General features: G+C 37.3%; 1 protein-coding gene across 3 annotated transcripts in view; it reads right to left on the bottom strand.

Moving 5' to 3' along the window:
• Positions 1-2015: 2015 nt before the first annotated feature.
• mgll (monoglyceride lipase) overlaps positions 2016-20136 on the bottom strand; it is a 28943-nt gene continuing 10822 nt past the window's right edge. For all 3 annotated transcript variants that reach the window (XM_047799859.1, XM_027133159.2, XM_047799858.1), the window contains 6 exons: positions 17705-17811; positions 16549-16685; positions 9938-10048; positions 8669-8758; positions 5770-5985; positions 2016-5113 (listed from right to left, as the gene is read on the bottom strand). In XM_047799859.1, coding sequence (XP_047655815.1) covers positions 4997-5113; positions 5770-5985; positions 8669-8758; positions 9938-10048; positions 16549-16685; positions 17705-17811 — 778 coding nt within the window. In that variant the 3' untranslated portion in view covers positions 2016-4996. The remainder of the gene's footprint in view (positions 5114-5769; positions 5986-8668; positions 8759-9937; positions 10049-16548; positions 16686-17704; positions 17812-20136) is intronic.

The raw sequence follows: 20136 nt of genomic DNA on the forward strand, positions 1-20136 counted from the left end.
CCATTTGCAAACTAAGCTTTCCATCACAATCATTTCATCTGGAGATACATAGAAAGGCACATTGGCTCAGTTCAGCTCAGGAGTGCTGGATTTCCCTTTTGCGCGTTACGCTATTTTCAGGCCTCCTTATTTCGAGGCCAGAGGTAAAGCTTTGTTGCCATAGACACAGAAATGAACCTGCCTCTAAATCCTCTCCATGGTTCTTTTTACCCTTACCAAGGGAATCAGGTGCCCCCTTGTGGGGTAACAGAGCATGGGGCTGAATCACAAGTTGCTCCTTATTGGTCATGGCAGGACAGGGGCAGACACAGGGGCAGGGATGAAAAATTAAGAGCAGTGAGGTTTCCCTGGGAGGCCACCAAGTAGACCACTTCATCATGTTTTTTTTTTTTTTTTTTTACACAGTGCTGCTTAGAGTGAATGAAATCTAAATCAATAATCACATGAGATCAATGCAAATTAATGCCAAGTGTTTTGTTTGATTGAGGTATGAATTTATCTTTAGTCATGCAAGTCGGGCAAAGGATAGGCCTATACAGAATTAGGACAGGTCATCAGTCTTAGAAAACTGGAGCAGTTGAATAATCAAGGGACACACAGGCATCACACAGAACCATTATAAATGCACCTTGAAATAGTAATCCCACAAAGGCTCTGAAACTTCATTAACTCCATGCCATCTTGGACACACCATGCAAAAATGTGGATAGAAATATGGGCAAAATATGAAAGAACAAAACCATAAGCTGTCTCAGAATAGAAAAAGCTATACAGCTATACAGCAGTGTTAACAGGTGTATGTGATATTAGTTACCTCTACACATTTTGGTTTAATTATGTAATCATACAATATATGTGTAATTTGTACATATTTAATTACCCGGTTTACTGTGGTTCTCAGAACAATCAGGAAGCATGTGTTTTTAGTTCTTAAATATTGCTTAAACATTCCTGTGTGGTTTTCCAGAAACGTTTTCTTTAACAAAAATAGCCTTCCCTATATGAAAGTGACGTGACATACGGCTAAGTATGGTGACCCATACTCAGAATTTGTTCTCTGCATTTGACCCATCCAAAGCGCACGCGCACACACACACACACACAGCCATTTATGCTGCGGCGCCCAGGGAGCATTTGGGGGGTTTGATGCCTTGCTCAAGGGCACCTCAGTCGTGGCCGGCCCGAGACTCGAACGCACAACCTTAGGATCACTAGTCAGATTCTCTAACCATTAGGCCAGGACTTGCCCTGTATAAACTACGCTGTATCGTTCAAAGAAAGTTGCAGTGTCATTTTGCACAAACATTTAAATAACCTTGCAGTAATCCGCAAGATTTCTGAGAATGCTCTGCTAAACATCTGTTAAATGGGCAGAAATGTAAATATAGGATTTAACCTGAACCCCTCAGGAACCTATGAACCTTAACTAAATAGGCCATTTTATACAGAATAATAGTTTGTATTAAAAAAAGCCATTAATTTGCTAATTCACCAAATTTTTACCAATTTGGTAAACATCTTGTCATGAGACCACGAAAGAATGTTGCAGGAACACTCCCAGAAGATTATTCTGTGTATACAAAAATAATACCTTAAACAATCTTTGTGAAAAATCGAGAGTCAGTTGTACTTTCATGTATTTCACATGCAGTAAGCAGGCATCTTGGATTTATAAGCCCTGACTATTTAAATTTTCTCCCCATTCATGAAGGATGCACAAGATTTGAAGTAACAAGGCGCCATCTACTCTCCATTATGAGAAACTACAAATGCTTGATCCAGCTCTCCAGGCTCTGCTTTAATGTGGCCACCAAGACTCCTCCTCTCCAAGACCAACATCTCTGCACAATATCTAGGTTTTCTAACTCCCATCACACCTTTACAAACCCTTTATGAACTCTACCAGATGTATTTGGAGCCGGAAAGACCTGACACTGTGTAGACTATGAGTTTTTAATACAAGTGAATAGCAGCAAAATATGTGGTGCACATGAAAAATGCTTAACACACTGCAGTCTTGTAACAGTCTTCATTTATTTATCTACTGGCCATAATGTCAAAATGAAACAATTCAATCACAATATTGTTCTCTGAATTATATTACAATCATTAGTAGAAATTAAAAAGTTTATTTTACATGCATATACAAACAGTAGTCTATAAACTTTCTCACACCAGACACAGAGGCTGGAAATCACATTAAAAGGTGCAGTAGAACTACCTACAGTGCTGCCCAGCTGGATTTTAAAAGACCAATCATAAACCACCGATAGTTGGTGATCACTGGTGGATAGAGCCATGCTGCCAGTGAGCTTTACTGCAACAGAGCAAAACCGGTGATTACTAGCTACTGTTAGTGCTGTTTCTGAATTACTGCAAACACAAAGTTGCACATTTCTGTATCAGACTTCAAGAATGTGAGTATTCTGCATTTTACGTGGTGTATAATCATTACAGACGCATGCAAGGACAAGGCTGTTGTAATGTAATCTGACATGGCAGCTCATAGTAATGAGATGGTTTCTTTTTCTGGATCTGTTAGGGTGCCTTCTGCTACTATGTTGTTCAAGCATGTCCACAAATCTTCGTGAATGTTTACAGAAACAGTCATGAGTTCTAAAGCATCATCGCATTGACTATTCATATTTCTACAAAAAGACATCGCTGTAGATAGTAATGCTTATATAGAAATTATTATTATTATTATTATTATTATTATTATTATTATTATTATTATTATTATTATAGCCCCTGTTAATCATTTATTGACTCATGTTTAAATTGGATGGTATACCAATCAATGCTGAACATTTCACTATGTTTTATTAATTGGGTGAAATTAGCTGCACTAAAAGACTTGCTCCCTGAGACCAGATTAATATACAAACTGCACAGCATGAGGCTCTGCATGGGGAAGAACGTTCTGTTATTGACCACTGAATCTTAGCTGAGTGCTCTAGATAAAATTCACTTGAAAAGTATTCTGATCAATTTTGCATATACTAGATGTACCTGTGCATCAGATGATCAGCACCTGTGTTATTTGCCAAAAAAAGGGACTAGAATATCCAACTGATATAAAACAAGGCCCAAAGCTATACAGCTCAGCCAGCATGGTAAGATAGCTGACCTGGTAAAAGAAACAATTAGGATTTTTAAAATTATTATAATTTTTTTTTTTTTTTTTTTTTACAGGTTTTAGAATTTCAGAGGTTATAAAGCCTTGGGGGCTCATAAATGTACTGTCTGTCCCTTTCTTAGATAGAAATGTGAGAAATAGATATTTGATATTTCTGGTACTGTTATGCATTTAGAAAATTGTAGCTATTATTTCTTAGTTTTTTTGCAATAAAAAAAACAGCCTTTCTTCAATATCATTCAAACTGCTCAAATATAATATGTATACACCTAAATAAACTCAAGTAATCTGAAAATTAAGCTACAACAGCTTCTTTTGGAACCAGAACATTTAAACTAATTTTGTACATCCTTTACTACATTCCTTTTAAAGAATATTAGAATATAATTAAAAGGTTTCTTCTTGAACAAAGAAGATATACAAGTACTTCAGTGCTTAGGAAAATAGTGTAAATGCAAATGTATTTACATTATTGTGCAAATATTAAAAAAAAAAGAAAACAACTAATAATATATTGTAAATATGTCCACATATAGTATCTCATAAGACATTTCTGTCAATAACAGGGCCTTCAAAATCAATGTTAATAGACAAGTTATGAGTTTAACAGAAAATCTGTCCCTTATTAAAACATAAAATATCCTCTAAAATATTAAAAGAAAGTGTAACCAACATCCCTTTTGTCAGCATTTTGCTCAGAAAGTACTGAGATTAGTGGATCATAAAATTTTCTCTTTCTAAAATCTTTTTTTCAGGCTGATTGCCAACTCACATTTAGGTCACTAAAAACATAAAACTATTGCAATAATATGTAGATTTCTGGATTAACAGTAATTGATAGACAAAGCTGCAGATCAGTAACAATGCAAGTTAGGGATATGATGTTTTCTGGTTCTGTGAGGAGGCATCAACTGCCAACAATCATTCAGCATTCAGCTTGTTGACACAATGTTAGAGAACAGTCATCGCCACCTCAATTCCCCCCAAATACATGGCAATGGAACAGTCTGAAGTCATTTAAACAGTTATCAGTCAAGAGCAAACAAGACTCAGATAGTACGGGTTTGACGTATTGCCATATCATAAATAAATAGCCAATTGAATGTTCTGTTTGTGGTGGTGTGTTTGCCACTTGTGGGTATGCATAAGCATTGTGCGTGGGTTTAATCTATATGACTGATCAGGACTTGAGGGTGTTTCCTCACAGCTGCCATGCTCTAAAATTCCTCTCACTGATTCTCACTGAACATCCAGTTAACATCGCTCCACAAACAGATCTATCACTCTCTATCCCCTGTCCTCTCTCACTTGGTTACCATGACACCCTGTTTTATAATTGATTCATTTTTCCCTGCTAGTATTTTATAGTGTTGCCATGGTAACTGGGATGATTGAAGTCCACAGTGCCGCTGTTTTCCAGCGGGGGCAGCAGAGTCACAGCACAGCAGCTCAACCCAGACTGAGGACCTAACATCAAAGAAAAGAAGGAGGACAAAGGGCACCTGCTTTGTTACCGTGGCAACACATAGAAGAAAGGCTGGGTGTTGGGGGCAGCTGTGTTCATTAAGGGGCTCCCAATGAGTGACACGATAACATGTGATTCGCACTCCGTGGTGACAGAAAGTGTGGAGTGAGATAAAAAGACAAGCCTGACACTCTAGACTTTACATCAAAGCTTAAACCTTGTTGCCAAAGGTGAAAGAGCCCTGACCCCTGAACTCTCCTAGTTTGTTAATAATGAACATAGTTGAATTTGGATACACCCCAACAGAAGTAGTTGTGTAAACAGAGAGGAGAGAGGTGAAAATAGTCAGAAATGTAGGGTCTAGTAAAAGAGGTTAATGGGAAGACAGACAATTAAGGCCCAGAGGGGGCAGGAAGACGCTCGATAATCCAGGTGATCACTTCCTGAAGGACGGACTCCGCTGTCTCAGGCAACTCATGGTGCAGGGCATGGTAGGCTCCGTCGTATACCTGATATACACATGCACACACGCACAGACACAGATGCACACACAAAATGAGACCGTGACAAAGATTGTTGTGGTTATTTTTGTTTCATACTGGTGTTAAAAATGCAAACAATTGTAAGACAGGATTGACTGGATAGACAACCATATAGATTACCTCATAGATTATCCACATGGTATAATCTATTATACCACATAGATTATCTACTTGCTTATAAGCAATGTATGTTTAAAGTATGTCCTCAAAACAATGCACTGCAGTAATAGGTTTTAATATCTTGCATGTCTTTTCATGCATATGTAGTGTTGCAAACTGAACTGGATTTAATTGTCATTAGATGCCATGAGTCAACATAAAATAGTCAATCATTTTGATAAATATACATAGTTTGCAAAATGACTTAAAAGTTTAAAAGGGTTTTTGATAAATATACATAGTTTGCAAAATGACTTAAAAGCTTAAAAGGTTGCTGTGCAACCCAAAGATTTACAACATTTTATTAATAAATAAAAAAAAACAATGCGTTGATATACTGTACTGTATGTTTGTGAATGTTTAGAGAGCTTTAATGTCTTTAACACCAGTTTGTTTGTTTAGGTTGGTCGGTTTGCATGGAATTCAAATTCTGAGCTTAAGTGTATATCTGTGGTACTGAATACCTTCATTTTTTTGTCAGTGCTCTTAGCTTGGTTGTTCATGAGATGAGATCCTCTGATATCGCAGAGCTTGTCAGCAGTTCCGTGCAGAAGAAGAAAAGGCCAGGAGATGTTGGGAAGCTCTGCTATGATGCGGCTTGAAGCAGCCATTAGCTGCATCCCGAATGATACGCGCAGACCTCCATGATAAACCAACTCATCTGATTCGTATGCCTGTACCTACGGCACATGAAGGGAACCGTGTTCAGACCAGACGTAGCAATAACCTCAACACATTTAGAATAATACTATGACCACACGTTCAACAAAGGGCACTCAATATAACCACCGTCAGATTTTTGTAAATGTGAACCTTTGTAGCTCTCTGGTCAAAACGTATTTGTGGTGTTTTGGGAAAACATGCCTAATTTCAGAAAATTAGGTTTTGGCCAAAATAGTATTCTTAAAACTATTGAATACTTTAATTTGACACATCAACTTCAGGAAGCCATAAAATAATGTGGAACTGTTTTTTTTCTTTTAAAAATAGAGTTTGTCTTGGCTGCCTGACACAAAGAGCAAGTTGACAGAGGTGAAAGTTTCACAAATGCTGCTCTAAATGCAGTCAGTCTGCCTAAAGATGTCTAAGACCTCACTATTTAAGTGATTTTCTCACACACTAAATGCCACATGTTCATCGTTGTATTTCACTATTATGTGCCATAGCAAAACAGACATAACCCTAATCACTTATGTTTGAAAACAGATACCGGCTGTCAAATTGTCTGCGATGGTCCAGCAGCGTGGGAATGGAATGTTTTAAAAGTAATTTTCTCCTTTTTACTTTTGGGGATAACCAGATTTTAAAACACTAAACCTCTGCTTGTGGTTTACATTCAAAAGAACACATTTCAGTTCGAGAAAACCATATGTAAAATATTTCCTACAGGTAGGAAAAATGGCTAGACATTCAGATAATAGAGGTATTGCAATTTGTGTCAAATATGTCATATTTAGTTCTGCTTGTTAGTATTATGTCAAACACAAACCATGACAGGGCTGTCAGAATGAATCAAAAAGTATAGAATATATACTTAGGGAATTATACAAAATACAGCAATTCTAAGCTGCCATTATTGGGGCCTTCAACTAGAAACTTCTTGCCCAATAAGCCTTTATATTCTTCTCCTTCATGTATATGGTGTCAACATTTGTGATTGCTGGAGGATGTCTTTCTGTCACTGCTTCCTGAGAGGGGTTTTGTGGCCATAAAGAACCGAGATAAATGTTGGATAGTGTGTCTTGTGTGCTGTGATTGCTTTGTCAAGATCCTTTCAGTAATATCTCATTAAACTTGCCATGAACCTGCTCTTTCACTCACTCTTAAAATAGCTGGATTAGGGATATTATATATGTTTTCCTTTTAATGTTTCTGACGTATATTTTATACAATCATTACAAGTCCCTGTGTTCCAATTTGCTTACTGTGAATTCTAACCAAACATCCTGAATTCTTAAGCCTTGGCATTATATATGCTTTCTTTTTCTGAGCAGGAAGTCTTTGCTTTTCTAGGGTTGTAGGAGCTATTTGAGTACTGCTTACTCTTTGATCCTGTCTGAACTCCCTTTTGTTATTCTTGTTCAAGTTTACTATTTACTGGTAAACCTGACAACCTGAACCTGACAACCTGAACAAAGACCCACCCTCTTGTATACTTTATACGCTTTGTTGTGAACTTTAAATAGTTAAGAGGTGTTGAAAAGAAAAACTGCAATTTTAAGCTGGGCACCTAAACCGGTTATTTCTGCTTTGATAGCCCAAAAGAATAGAGACATTCATGGGCTAACAGACAAGGTAGCAGACTTTTAAAGAATTTTAGGGAAAAATACAAATAATGTTTTACTTGGAAATCGCCAAACATCCAAAGTAGCTAATAGGAACGCTCACTCAAAGCTATAATACTGCCACTCTATTTCACTGGCTATCATAATGTTCTGTACAGTCACAAATACATCCATAACACTAATCAAACCATGCAATACTACACACTAGAATAAGGAGTGCTTTGGCATGCTTCCCAGATCATCACCTAGACAACCTCCAGCCTATATGCATTCACTTGGCACTACATCTTGGCATGTTTTCCAAAGCTTTTACTCAGTTAAAACCAATTTCATGTCAGCAGAAATATTAAATAAATGCAGCTGACTGTGTCAAGACAAATGACATGTTTAGTGTTGCTGGATTTCTTGTTCCCTACAAACATAAATTGAGGTTGTTATATCAAAGAGGCTGTCAGTGGTCGATACACGAGTGACCTTCAGCTTCCTCTAATTGTCTATGGCTGAAAGAGCCTGGAGCAGGCTTTGCTGTGGTGAAAGCTTCCCTATAGCTCAAGTCAGATGATCTGATTCCCACAGTCCTTTCTGATGACAGGTGCTCCATGATGAAAAACAAGTTTATGTGATCATACTTGCAGAGCTTAACCCTAATTCACCTTTCAAATGCTAATACTAGATGACTAAAACTATATTTGAAAACTAAAGAGCAATTATATAAAAGATAATTATATAATTCCCCTCAAGGTTTTAATAGCAATGAAATATAAAAAAAGAACAGTCAAATGTTTTTAAGAATATTGTAAATAAGGGCTGGGATATTGTACAGTATCTTAACTGAGTTTTGTAATTAAGCACATAAATAAAAAAAAATTAAATGTTTATAATTACTCATATCTGAAAGGCTTTGCAAAACTACAGCAATAAATCGCTAATTTATTTCAAAGAAACTTGTGAAAATAATAGTGTATAAATATTATTAAACTCTTCAACTCTCTAAATGCTTTTAATAGAAAACTATTCACTATTATAAAACTACATCACTTAAACAGATGATTGTTCACACACATTCTGAGTTCACTACCTGTTTTGGGTCCCGGGAGACCAACTTGGGGTCGATGGAGCCGATAGAGAGGCTGGGAGCCATATGGTTCAGGACTTTAGCAATAAAAACCTGCAGACAACCAGAAAGAAATTAGCCTTGAACACGTAAAAGGGTATTAAAGCTAGAAAAAAACATTCAAGAACATCCAGAACAAACAAGATCCAAAACAGTACCCAGATCATAAAGGAGACTTAATTTTGTCTCACTGCCAAAATGAACTTGAGCTGAGACATTTAGAATCAATAGTAAATTGTATTTATATAAAAAAAATATATTTACAGTGAATGGTTATGTAAAATAGATAAAATCATGAGGCAAAAAAATGAGGAAAAATTACTATAGTTTATTTGTATATTAATGATCCTCATGAGACTAATTTTCATTTGAACAAATCGGGAAGTGATTTCGGTGTGTAAATTCAGAGCATACACAACAATAGCACTGATTGTCACAGCATGCCTTGTAAATGAGGTTCAATTTGTGTGTGTCACGGTCAGCGCACCGCACGCACCTCCCGAACGCCAGCAAAGGGAAACATCCCTAGAATATTAAGCTCTTCCGGACTACACCTCCCAGAATCCTTCACCGCTGCTGATTACGCTGCCACCTGCGCCTCATCAACCACTCCCTACATAAGCTGAGCCGGTGCGAAGTCTCCATGTGTTTCTGCCGTCATTCTGAGCGTTTTCTGTGTATTCCTACAGTAGTTTGGTTTTGATTCTGCTTCTGTCTACTGTTTTTTTCTGATTGCTTGCTGCCTGCCCCGATCTTCTTCCTGTTTGCCGTTGCCGATCTCTGTATCCGCTCTGATAGTGTTTGCTTTGACCCTGCCTGTCTGACTTCGAGTGTTTGTTCCTCTGTTGACCCCTCATTACAGTGTTTATACAAATGATCCTAAGTTGTGCCTAAAAGCAGTAACCTTTTTTCTAAAAAAAAAAAAAAGGAAAATGGCACCTTGCAAGATTATTTAGTTTATTTAAAAATGTCAGACAACTACCCAAATGACCGTGATGAATAATACAGAGACTGAAACATGACCTGTATGTTTAAATATTTAACCAGGTTTCAGCGGTCAGTGTTGCTAACTTACTAACCACTGGCACCTGTCCCTCATTTCCCCCAACACCACCCCCACACCCTCCTCTCCTCATTCCCCTCCCCTCCCCACACCACTCTACACTCTACCACCCACAGTAACACTGATATAGAAAGAAAACTGTGTGTTTGTGTGTAAGGATGAAATTTCACCTTGAAGGGTGTGGCAGATTCTGGGTTCATCTGGATCATGGGTGCAATCAGAACCACACCGGCGAAATCCTGTGGCCTCTCGCACACAGTCAGAATAGAGATGGCACCACCCTGGAGAAAAACAAATACACTCGTCAGGGTGCTTGAAAAGAAAACAGGCTAATGCTGTTCTCTTGTTGTACTGGGCCTAGTGCTCCTGCTGTCTTGGGGAGGTAAAACAAAAACATAGTGGAAATTAAAAATAACAGGTATCATTAAAGTGAGAAAAATTCAGTGAGGGAGTAGGAATCATTACTAGTCACTGTGCCACTGGGCGGCCATTTTGTTCTCTGGGTGTTGTTCAGTAGTTCTTTATTAGAGCTTTGAATATTCATGAAGCGAGTTTCAGACTCAAAAGAGGTTCCCAGCACCAAAGCACTACTTAGATTCTAAGTCTTAAAACATCTGCACAAATGCACACATTACACACATTACTGTATTTAAAATGATGATTTCATTTAACATGTAACCTGTAATATTTCTACCACATGTACACATCCATGTGAACGACATTCTCTTTCATGTTATCAAATTATGGGACATTAGAGGGTGTGTGATGGAAAGGAAGATCATTGTTTTTCCAGGCAGTTCCTCTGAGATCCCAAGGTGGATTAGAGGAGCAGATAAACACGCAACATAAGCAAAATTGTTTAGCATGTGCTAGCATCCGAACATAGCCGAGGATGTAAACATATGAGTTTAAAAATCTCACTATTAACTGTAAGAGCTTTACAATTACTTAAGACATGTTTAACAAGTTTACTGCAGAGACAGGAACAGAGCAGCTTCTTTCTGCTTCTATTACACACACACACACACACACACACACACACACACACACACACACACACACACACACACACACACACACACACACACACAGCTATTAGGAATAAATAGATGCATTGTCTTCATGGCCCCCATAATGTGCTGAAGACTTAAGGCTTATGTAAGACTATAACAATTTAGCATTATATGAGATGGGAAAAAAGAAAAGTGAGAAAGAGAAAATCTAAAGAAAATATAGAAGCTACAGGGAACAAGCGATACAATGGCCATACTACAAAAAGGATGAAAAACAAGCTAATAAATGAGGCAATGTAAAATACTGTGGTTTCGATGCTGAAATGTGAATCTGGTGAGCTGTGCAATAACACAATGAAGAGGCTGTGCTGTTATATCTGTGCACTGTGTTCTGAACGAGATGTGGAGGAATCATGGGAAATGGGGAAGGTTTTAAAATCTATGCCCTATGATCGGCCCAATCATCTAAACCACTGAGTTACTATTTTAACACACATTCTAAAAGTGTTGATATTTCATGCTGAAAAACGTAAAATTATTTATATAATGAAGTTTTCTGTATGGAGAAGTTTATTTAAAATTTATGGAAGGAGTCTCCAGTGTCAGCACTTTGTAAAACAAAGTAACAGCAAAGTTGTTTCATTAAATAAATTATACATTTATTACTAAATAAATAAATGAATAGGAATTTAAAAAATACTACAGAATTTTTTTCTTCATAATGAACTAATAATAAATGATCGGGTCTGTTGTGCATGTTTACAATAATATACCTTATATCATATAAACTCTTATTTATAATTTTAAGGATTTCCTCTGAATCTCAATCCAACATGTTATACAGAAACATCATCAGCTGGTAAGATAAATGACCAGGTTTGGATGCAGTGTACATGCTCATGTTGTGTGTAGTGTAGTTAGTTAGTTAGTTGTATGCCTTATGAATCATCTTTCATTTTAACCTGTAACCAGAACACCATACAGCTTCACAGCCACAGAGAAAAGAGGTGTTCCCAAAAAGTTCTATTATTAAAACACTAAAGCATCCACCACCCTTCCTTTCTGACAACCTCGACAGGCTTCAGCTCAAACATGACATCAGCTTTGGCTACCACATCCACCCAAAACCTAAAAGGTGTACAAATGTTTATCAAAATCATTTTGACTCAACTCAGCAAGGCAGGTGTTTCTAACTTGCTTTCAAACTTTACAAAGCTTTTTTATTTTTTGAAACACAAAACTCACAGTGACTACACAAAGACTACAGTGTTTTGTTGCTGTGATGATTGTGTGATAACCTGTGACGATTGTGGGGTATGGGGCTACAAACAGTGTATATCTCATACAGAATACAGATGTTTACATTCAAATCTGCACAGTATAGAAAACATCTGTAGATTCTGTAAATATCTAAAATTATATAACTATATAAAATTAGACTGTGATATTTTTAGTAATAACATAATGCCCTTTTATAGAGTTTCCATCTTCCCTGTTTGGTCGGTTTGTGGAGAACTAAATGTATATCCTGTTTTTGTTAATAAACCTGCACATGCATCCGAACCTGCCCATATCATAACAAAAACATGAGCCTGAGAATGAGGTCACTAAGTATTGTCTGAGTTCACTAAGCAGTATCACAAAATTGCACACAATGTTATTTGTGAGAGTGAAACAGTGAAGTAAGCATGCAGACAAACTGTCACGCGTGAGACGATGTCTGTTGTGAGACACGTACACTTCACATACTTCTGCAACAAACATAATAAGAACTAAAAATGTTTGCTGATATCCTGATAGACCAAAATGTCCTCATTTTGGTATCATGATCAGTATCAAACAGGTCTAATATTCTTATCAAATTTAAATGTTCAATTCAATTTACTTGTATAGCGCTTTTAACAATTCACATTGTCTCAAAGCAGCTTTACAGAAGTATAGAAACAGAAGAGAAAAAAGAAATAAATATAATAAAAATACGAATAAAAATAATAAATAAATAAATAAATAAATAAATGAATACATATATTTAAAGTTTAAAATTAATTTAAAAATATTAATTTAAAATTTAATAATTTAATACTAATAAGCAAGCCGATGTGATGGCGGCGAGAAAAAACTCTCTGAGATGATATGAAGAAGAAACCTTGAGAGGAACCAGACTCAGAAGGGAACCCATCCTCATATGGGTGACACTAGACAGTAAATACTGTAATTCAAAGAACCAATGTTGAACAAATAACTTATAACGTTGATTACTGGTTAGCATGTTTGATCTGCACCTCCAGGGTTGGGGGTTTGATTCTATCCTGGGGTTTCCTCTGGGTATTACGGTTTTATCTTCAAGTCCAAAGTCATGCATTGTAAGCAGACTGGCATCTCTAAATTATCCAAAGTGTGTGAATGGCTGTGTGAGTGTGCGGATAGGTTCCTATTTCCCTGTGACACTGTGTACAGAAAATGGATGGATGGATAGATGAATATAAGTTATAAAAGACATGACTCATTAGGCCAGCTGGGTTTTATTCCAGAGTTGCACTGATGCCATGAGTAATTACTCACAGATGTTCTAAAATATTTAGACATTCTTAGATGTCACACAGACAAATTCTAATTTGAGGAAAAATATATACTCTACTCAGTGGGACAGATGGGAAAACACAGGGTTTAATGGAATGAAAACATTGAAGTGGATCTCTGACGAAGTGCCGCTGGCATACGGAGAAAGTGGAACACCCAGTCAGTCTAGGTCTTTTTTTTTTTGTGTGTGTGTGTGTGTGTGTGTGTGTGTGTGTGGAAAGTTAACTCATTTATTCTACAGTTGTGGTTGTATGTACTGTGTAGGATTCATATTCTATCACATGTTGACTACAGCCACAACAAAAGCTAAGAACCTTTGCTTCATCTTTTGAGGCTGGTCTATTAGGTAACATCTCTGAAATGGAATATTAAAATCACTCCAAAATAAAAATAAACTAGCACATGCTTTCTTTTTAACATTTACTTTGGACTACAGCAGTATGCTGCTGGCTGGCTGCCCTGATGTCTTTTAGTTAGTTTCGAATGCAATAACTCACAACCATACCAGAAATAAAAGCCAGAGGACATAACCAAAGTTTTATTCCATTTACCCAGGCTGCTGCATTGACATTACGTTCCTCTAAATGGTTCAGCATATCTTGCTGATCTCCTGAAATAGTATAGCCCATCATAAGTACCTCACTCAGCTGAGGTGGTTGGTTACACTTTATCAGAGAGCTTAAAGAAGCCTGAAATGTTTGCCAGTAAAGCTTTCATAGTCTATTAGAAGAGTTAGGAGAAAGTAAGATGTCCATCAGGAAAGGGAGGATGGGTACTAACTAGCACGGTGTAATATGTGAATACATACACTGAAATACAATCTGAGATGAGGATGTTGCCTGCATCTGATGTGGCCTCATCTGTGGAAGACAGCTGCATAATCTAATGAAAAACATTTATGTGAAAAAATGATTTGTGGCTTTTGATGTTTTCTTGGAGCTTGATTTATGCAGAACTCTTCTCCAACTCTGGCAACTTCATATGTAAGCCTCTGAATTTTGAATAAACAATTCTACTGCATCAGCTTGAAAGAGAAAAGCAGCTCTGATTTCCAACTTATTAAACAGTTTAAGGAGTGATGGAGAACAGAACGCAAAAATGAAATGACGTGGCGTCTGTCATCACTACCTGCTCAATAGAACTAGTCGGTTTTATTTTTAGTTTTATTAAAGTGTGGCTTCCATCTCACTATAGGAAATGCAGTGAATAGTGAAAGTGAATAGATAATCTGCCACAGAAAACACTTTCTCTAATAACTACGGTTGAGAAGAGGGTTTGAGACACGCTGTCAGAAAAGTGAATGGCTTACGCCTCCATCCCCCAAGCACATACAAACGCCTCTACTGGCCAATCACAAAGGAGGTGGACGGCAATTTGGACACTTTGGTTAAGGAGAGTGACTTTTTTGGACTATCACACGCTGTCCCATTCTGATTAAACATGTGCTTTTTATCCCAAAGAACATTGGCAAATAGATTCAGAGATAATGAAGGGTCCAGAGGTCTGTGTCGACTAACGAGTTATTAGTTAATTAATTATTTACAGTGAAATTAAATCTGTTTGCTTTATCATCTGATAAAATAAAGCAGTTCTTGTTAGAGCAGTCGAACATTTGAACTGTATAAAGTATACATTAACTGTTCCACTGTAATAGGAACACCAGTACACCTTCTCATTTATGTAGTTATCGAATCAGCCAATTATATGGCAGATTCATTATGTATAAAATCATGCGGATTCAAGACAAGAGCTTAGTTAATGTTCACATCAAAATGAGACCAGGGAAAAAGTGTGATCTCTGTGAGTGGCAAGGATGTTGGTGCCAGATGGGCTTGTTGGAGTATTTCAGAAACTGCTGAAATTTCACATAAAACCATGTCTAGGGAGAATAGTGCAAAAAAACAAAAACGGTGAGTAAGCGCAAGTTTTTACTATAGACTTCTTGTCAGCTCTGTCCGGCCTGAACGTTTTCCTCTGCTCTCTCGCCTCAACAAGGTTTTTCAGCCTGCAGTCACAGGCTACCATTTTCATACCATTTAGGCATACAAGGGTTTTCTATTAAAGGAATTATATACAATGTGTGTATGCACAGCATACTAGCAAATGTAACCACAAACATTTTAACACCCCTTTCCTTTAGGTGTAAATTTGTGATGATCATTTGAAGCAGAGTGATAATCAAAGTCTGAGGCTTTTCTAGCTAAAACACAAGCTGATACAGAGCCCGAGAGATATTCATAAATACAAAATGTCAGGGTAAAATGGGCTCTGAAACAAAACCAGAAGCTAATGACTGCACACATAAGCTACTTTGCAAAACACAAAGGGATACACAGATAATTTACTTACACACAAGGTGCCCTCAATTAATCAGTGCTATAATATTTTGAGAGATAAAGATATCAAAACATGCATTTGCTGTAGTAATCGGATTAGTTTTTGACACACTCTGGAGAGAGTCACTTAATAAATAAATCCCATTATTCTTTATAGGCTGTGTGTGCTGTGCATTTTTTTTTCTTCTAGGCCTGCTTTGCTTTCTAAAGACTTATGTATGTAGATGCTTCACATGGTGAGCACTTTCTATCGATTATTTACAAGCATAATATATAGCTTATTACATAATAGAGCTTAATCAAGCATATTTTAGCTGAATGATTAGACTTTGCTGCCCCATTGGGATGTAAATAGAACCATATTAGACACACTGAATATTAAAGTGAGTAATATATTTGTTCATTCATTGACAGTAAGCTCTGGTCAGGGTCATGGAAGGCTCCGGTGTCTACACACACTTTCCTGCCTCTGGGAAATTTAGAGCACTTAATCCGATGCTAATGCTAAAACCTAATGCTTTTTTTTTCTGAAGTAGAAGGATACTACTTGAAGAACCCAGATGATACCCAAATCAAGAGTACCATCTGGTTCTTGGAGCTTTGAGGTGGCAGTTGTATCTGATTGCTACACCACATTGTGGCCTTAAAAATACATTCTGTTCCAAATAATAATAATTATAAATAATGAAGTTATTCGTTTTCCGATTTAAAAAAAAAAAGCTTTTTGTACTTGCCCTTAAAAGGACAAAAAAAGGAAAGCATGTAGCCAGAGTAAAAGCATGATCAAGGACATAATCAAGGCGTATTGACAAAATTGGATGCAGGTGGCTGGATGTGGAATTTGTATCTTACCATCGAGTGGCCGAGGATGAAGACAGGCAGGCTGGGGTAGCGCGTTCTTATCAGGTCGATGTGTTGCAGACAGTCTCTGATGTAGATCTGAAAGTTTTTAATATTCATCCTCTCTCCTTCACTCTGCCCATGTCCCACTGCAAGAACATTAGAGAGCGAGAATGTTAATCAGAAATGTATTATGGGAATTAATTGAAATTAAGAGGATAAAAAAAATAATCTGTCGTCTGTGACACACACCCACATGTTAATAATATAACTGAGAATAAGCAAAGGAACAGACGCTGAAATGAACAAAAGGGAGAAATGAAAAGAGGGTGGAAGTGTAAGAGAGGGTGAAGTGAAACCCACTGAGAGGAAAATTGCTCGTCTAATGGAGCCTCCCATGATTTTCAATTGAGGTGTCTACACATGGCGAGACCTGACGCACAGTGTTCCAGTTCTCTCTCTCTCTCTCTCTCTCTCTCTCTCTCTCTCTCTCTCTCTCTCTCTCTCTCTCTCTCTCTCACACACACACACACACACACACACACACACACACACACACACACACACACACACACACACACCTCTATCTTGGAACATGGTTTTGTTGTATGAATCATTAGTTACCATGGCACTCCAACATCAAGTGACATTTAAAAATATTCTGGGCACGTACACTTGATATTTTCCCTCGATATGCTTCACCCCCTCTTTCCCTTTTCATCTTTCATCTTCCCTACACACTCTTGTTTTCTCCCTTGTCCTCTCTGTTTTATTGTCCTTTCTCCCCTTTGTCTTTCTAATCTTCTGACACTTCACATTGATTCGTTTTTGTATAGCTGAGAATTTGTATTTGTGAGTGTGTGCATATGAGTCTGTGTGTGTGTGTGTGTGTGTGTGTGTGTGTGTGTGTGTGTGTATTCATTGGCAACATATCTCAAAGCATGAGTCATGACAGGCACGTCAAGTGCAGAACAGTGTATAATCAATCAAATACAGCTGTGTGATTTGCTTTTTTCTTCAATACTCCGCCTGTTCAAGTGATGCACACTTCATAATAGAGCCTAACTTCCATAACTGAACACTATGAAAACATTTGGATTAAGCCAGCTGTTCCTGTTCTATAAATGTGTGCACTGGATCATTTCGGGCTGGTTAGGATGTCACTCACCATGGTCATGGGAGAACACAAACAGGGAGTGTTGGGTCAGTTTTTGAGCGACGTCGGCGTACCCACTGCAGTGCTCTCCAGCCCCGTGTACCACAAAAACCAGTGCCCTAAAAACAAACACAAACATTCTTTCTTTAGTCACAGGGAACTCTTCAATTGTAAAGTGAATAAGACTGATATAATCCTGTACAAAATGTGTAATAACATAGGAAAGCTCTCACACCATTCACAACACATACTGTATACAACAGTTTGACGCTTCATTATTCTAAAAGTGAAAAATGAGAACTTCTGCTTCCACATGGCACAACAAAATAATGTTCACACTATTGTCAAAATAGTGTTAGTGTGAATCCTGGTAACACCACAGCCATCAGTGACCAGGAATCAACATAATTGGTTGGTTAATGGTTAGTTGCCTGTTATGCAGCATGAGCAACAGTTGGAAAATGTACGTTTGACTTTTTTCATATATCTCTGAGGAAGCACATGTTAACCTTAACCCTTACCATTTAGTACTTTTATGTATAATGTGGGAAAAGAAAATGAAATGAAAGAAATCAAAGAAATGAAATTTCCATTTCAATTGCAGGGAAGAATCATTGCATGAATTTAGACTGTATCCCAGTGTTTGGGCTGATTTTAGAGCAATCAGTTTTGCTACAGCAGTTACAGTCCCATGTATCTAGCAAGGTTTTAAACATTTTGACTGTTAACAACATGATATTTACAGGACAGTAGGTTAGGTTTGGTCCAATTAAAGAAATAATTCAATGCTGTCTTGGTTAAATTTGTCATTCAATAGATTTACATCATTTTCAATCTCATCAGTACATTCAGTGAGTTGATGGGAGTGGGGTCATCCTGAAAGGTACCACTAGTACCAAGATAGAAATGTTTCAGCATCGGACGGTATTAATTTGCAGAAAGACTTCCATCTAAGGGAACAAGCGAACTTAAACCAGGGCAGCAAGATAAATAGATGTCACAGCCAACCAGGGTTATTCCTTTAATTTATCACTCAGCTCTAAGTATTGTAAACACATGCTACCTAGAGCAAACTTGGCAAAGATGAGCAGGTGATGTAAGATGTCATGGCAATAAACTCTACGGCATTAAACACTGATATTATGAATTACATATGTTATGTTCCAGTCACTATACTGTAGATGATTCAAGACAGTATATATCTGCCTTCTGTTTATTAAGTTTTTGTTCACTATCAGGCAAAATAGTGTACAAGAAAAAAGTGCATATCGTAACACACACACACACACACACACACACACACACACACACACACACACACACACACACACACACACACACACACACACACACACACACATACTGTAGAGTAGGCCAAGTCTGACTGAGTAACATCTTAATGCACTCACAAACAAAAGTTGGGGTCAGTGCACTACCAGAGTATAGAAATGGCACATTAACTCAGAATCTAATGTTCGATGAGAGAAAAACATTTTCTAATATTTACTAACATTTACTCTCATGCAGACTAATTAACCGGGTCGTCTCAGTCCTTACGATCTCTAGTTCTGATGTCTAATGGCATCCTGACAAAAAAATTCTCTACCAAACATGGGTGTTTGTCCAGCCGTCTGTTCTGTATCAGATCTGGCTCTCACACACGTTTTCACTCTCTCTCTCTTTCTCTCTCGCTCTCGCACATAGACAGACAGACACAGACACACACAATTTGTTTTTCTTTCTGTTCTGTGCCCACTCTCTCTTTACTTCTCAGAAAGCTAGGACTGGCTTCTTTTGGATATAGCTTTGGTCTATCTTCTCAGAGGAATGAGAAGACACACACACAGACACACAAACACACACACAAACATAAACAGAGCACCCTCTGTCCTCGTTGCCCACTCTGTTTCATGGTTTTCACCCTTTTGCAGAAAGAAACTCAGGCATTCTAATCCGATTTTGACCTACTAAACTACACACACATACTAAACTACACACACTCACAGTGTGCTTCTGTGTATGTGTTTGTTATTCTCACATATATATTAGAGTTGAGGTGATTCTAGGAGATTTCTGGGTATTCTGTGTTTAATGTGTTAAAGGGGTGGAATGTAATAATCTATAATAAACATATAGTTTTTATGGATAGCTGATTTGCAATATAGCCATATAATGAATCTCCTAGTAGGAGGATGTGGGTGAGATTTTTTTTTTTATTATGTGAAAAACTAGGTTTATTTTAAAAATGTTATTTTAAAATGCCTTCCAGATCAAGATATAATTTACAGTGATGGCTTTCATTCGTTTCATTTAAAGTAAGACTACACTTTATTAACTTAATTAACTGGTAATATTATTATTTTCTTGGATCCCAAATTTTAGGATCTTCATGCCAGTGGGCTAAATCTGTAACTTTGCTTTTTTGACGAGAAATATTCTAAACA

Source organism: Tachysurus fulvidraco, chromosome 14 (genome assembly GCF_022655615.1).
Source record: "Tachysurus fulvidraco isolate hzauxx_2018 chromosome 14, HZAU_PFXX_2.0, whole genome shotgun sequence".
Classification (NCBI taxonomy): domain Eukaryota; kingdom Metazoa; phylum Chordata; class Actinopteri; order Siluriformes; family Bagridae; genus Tachysurus; species Tachysurus fulvidraco.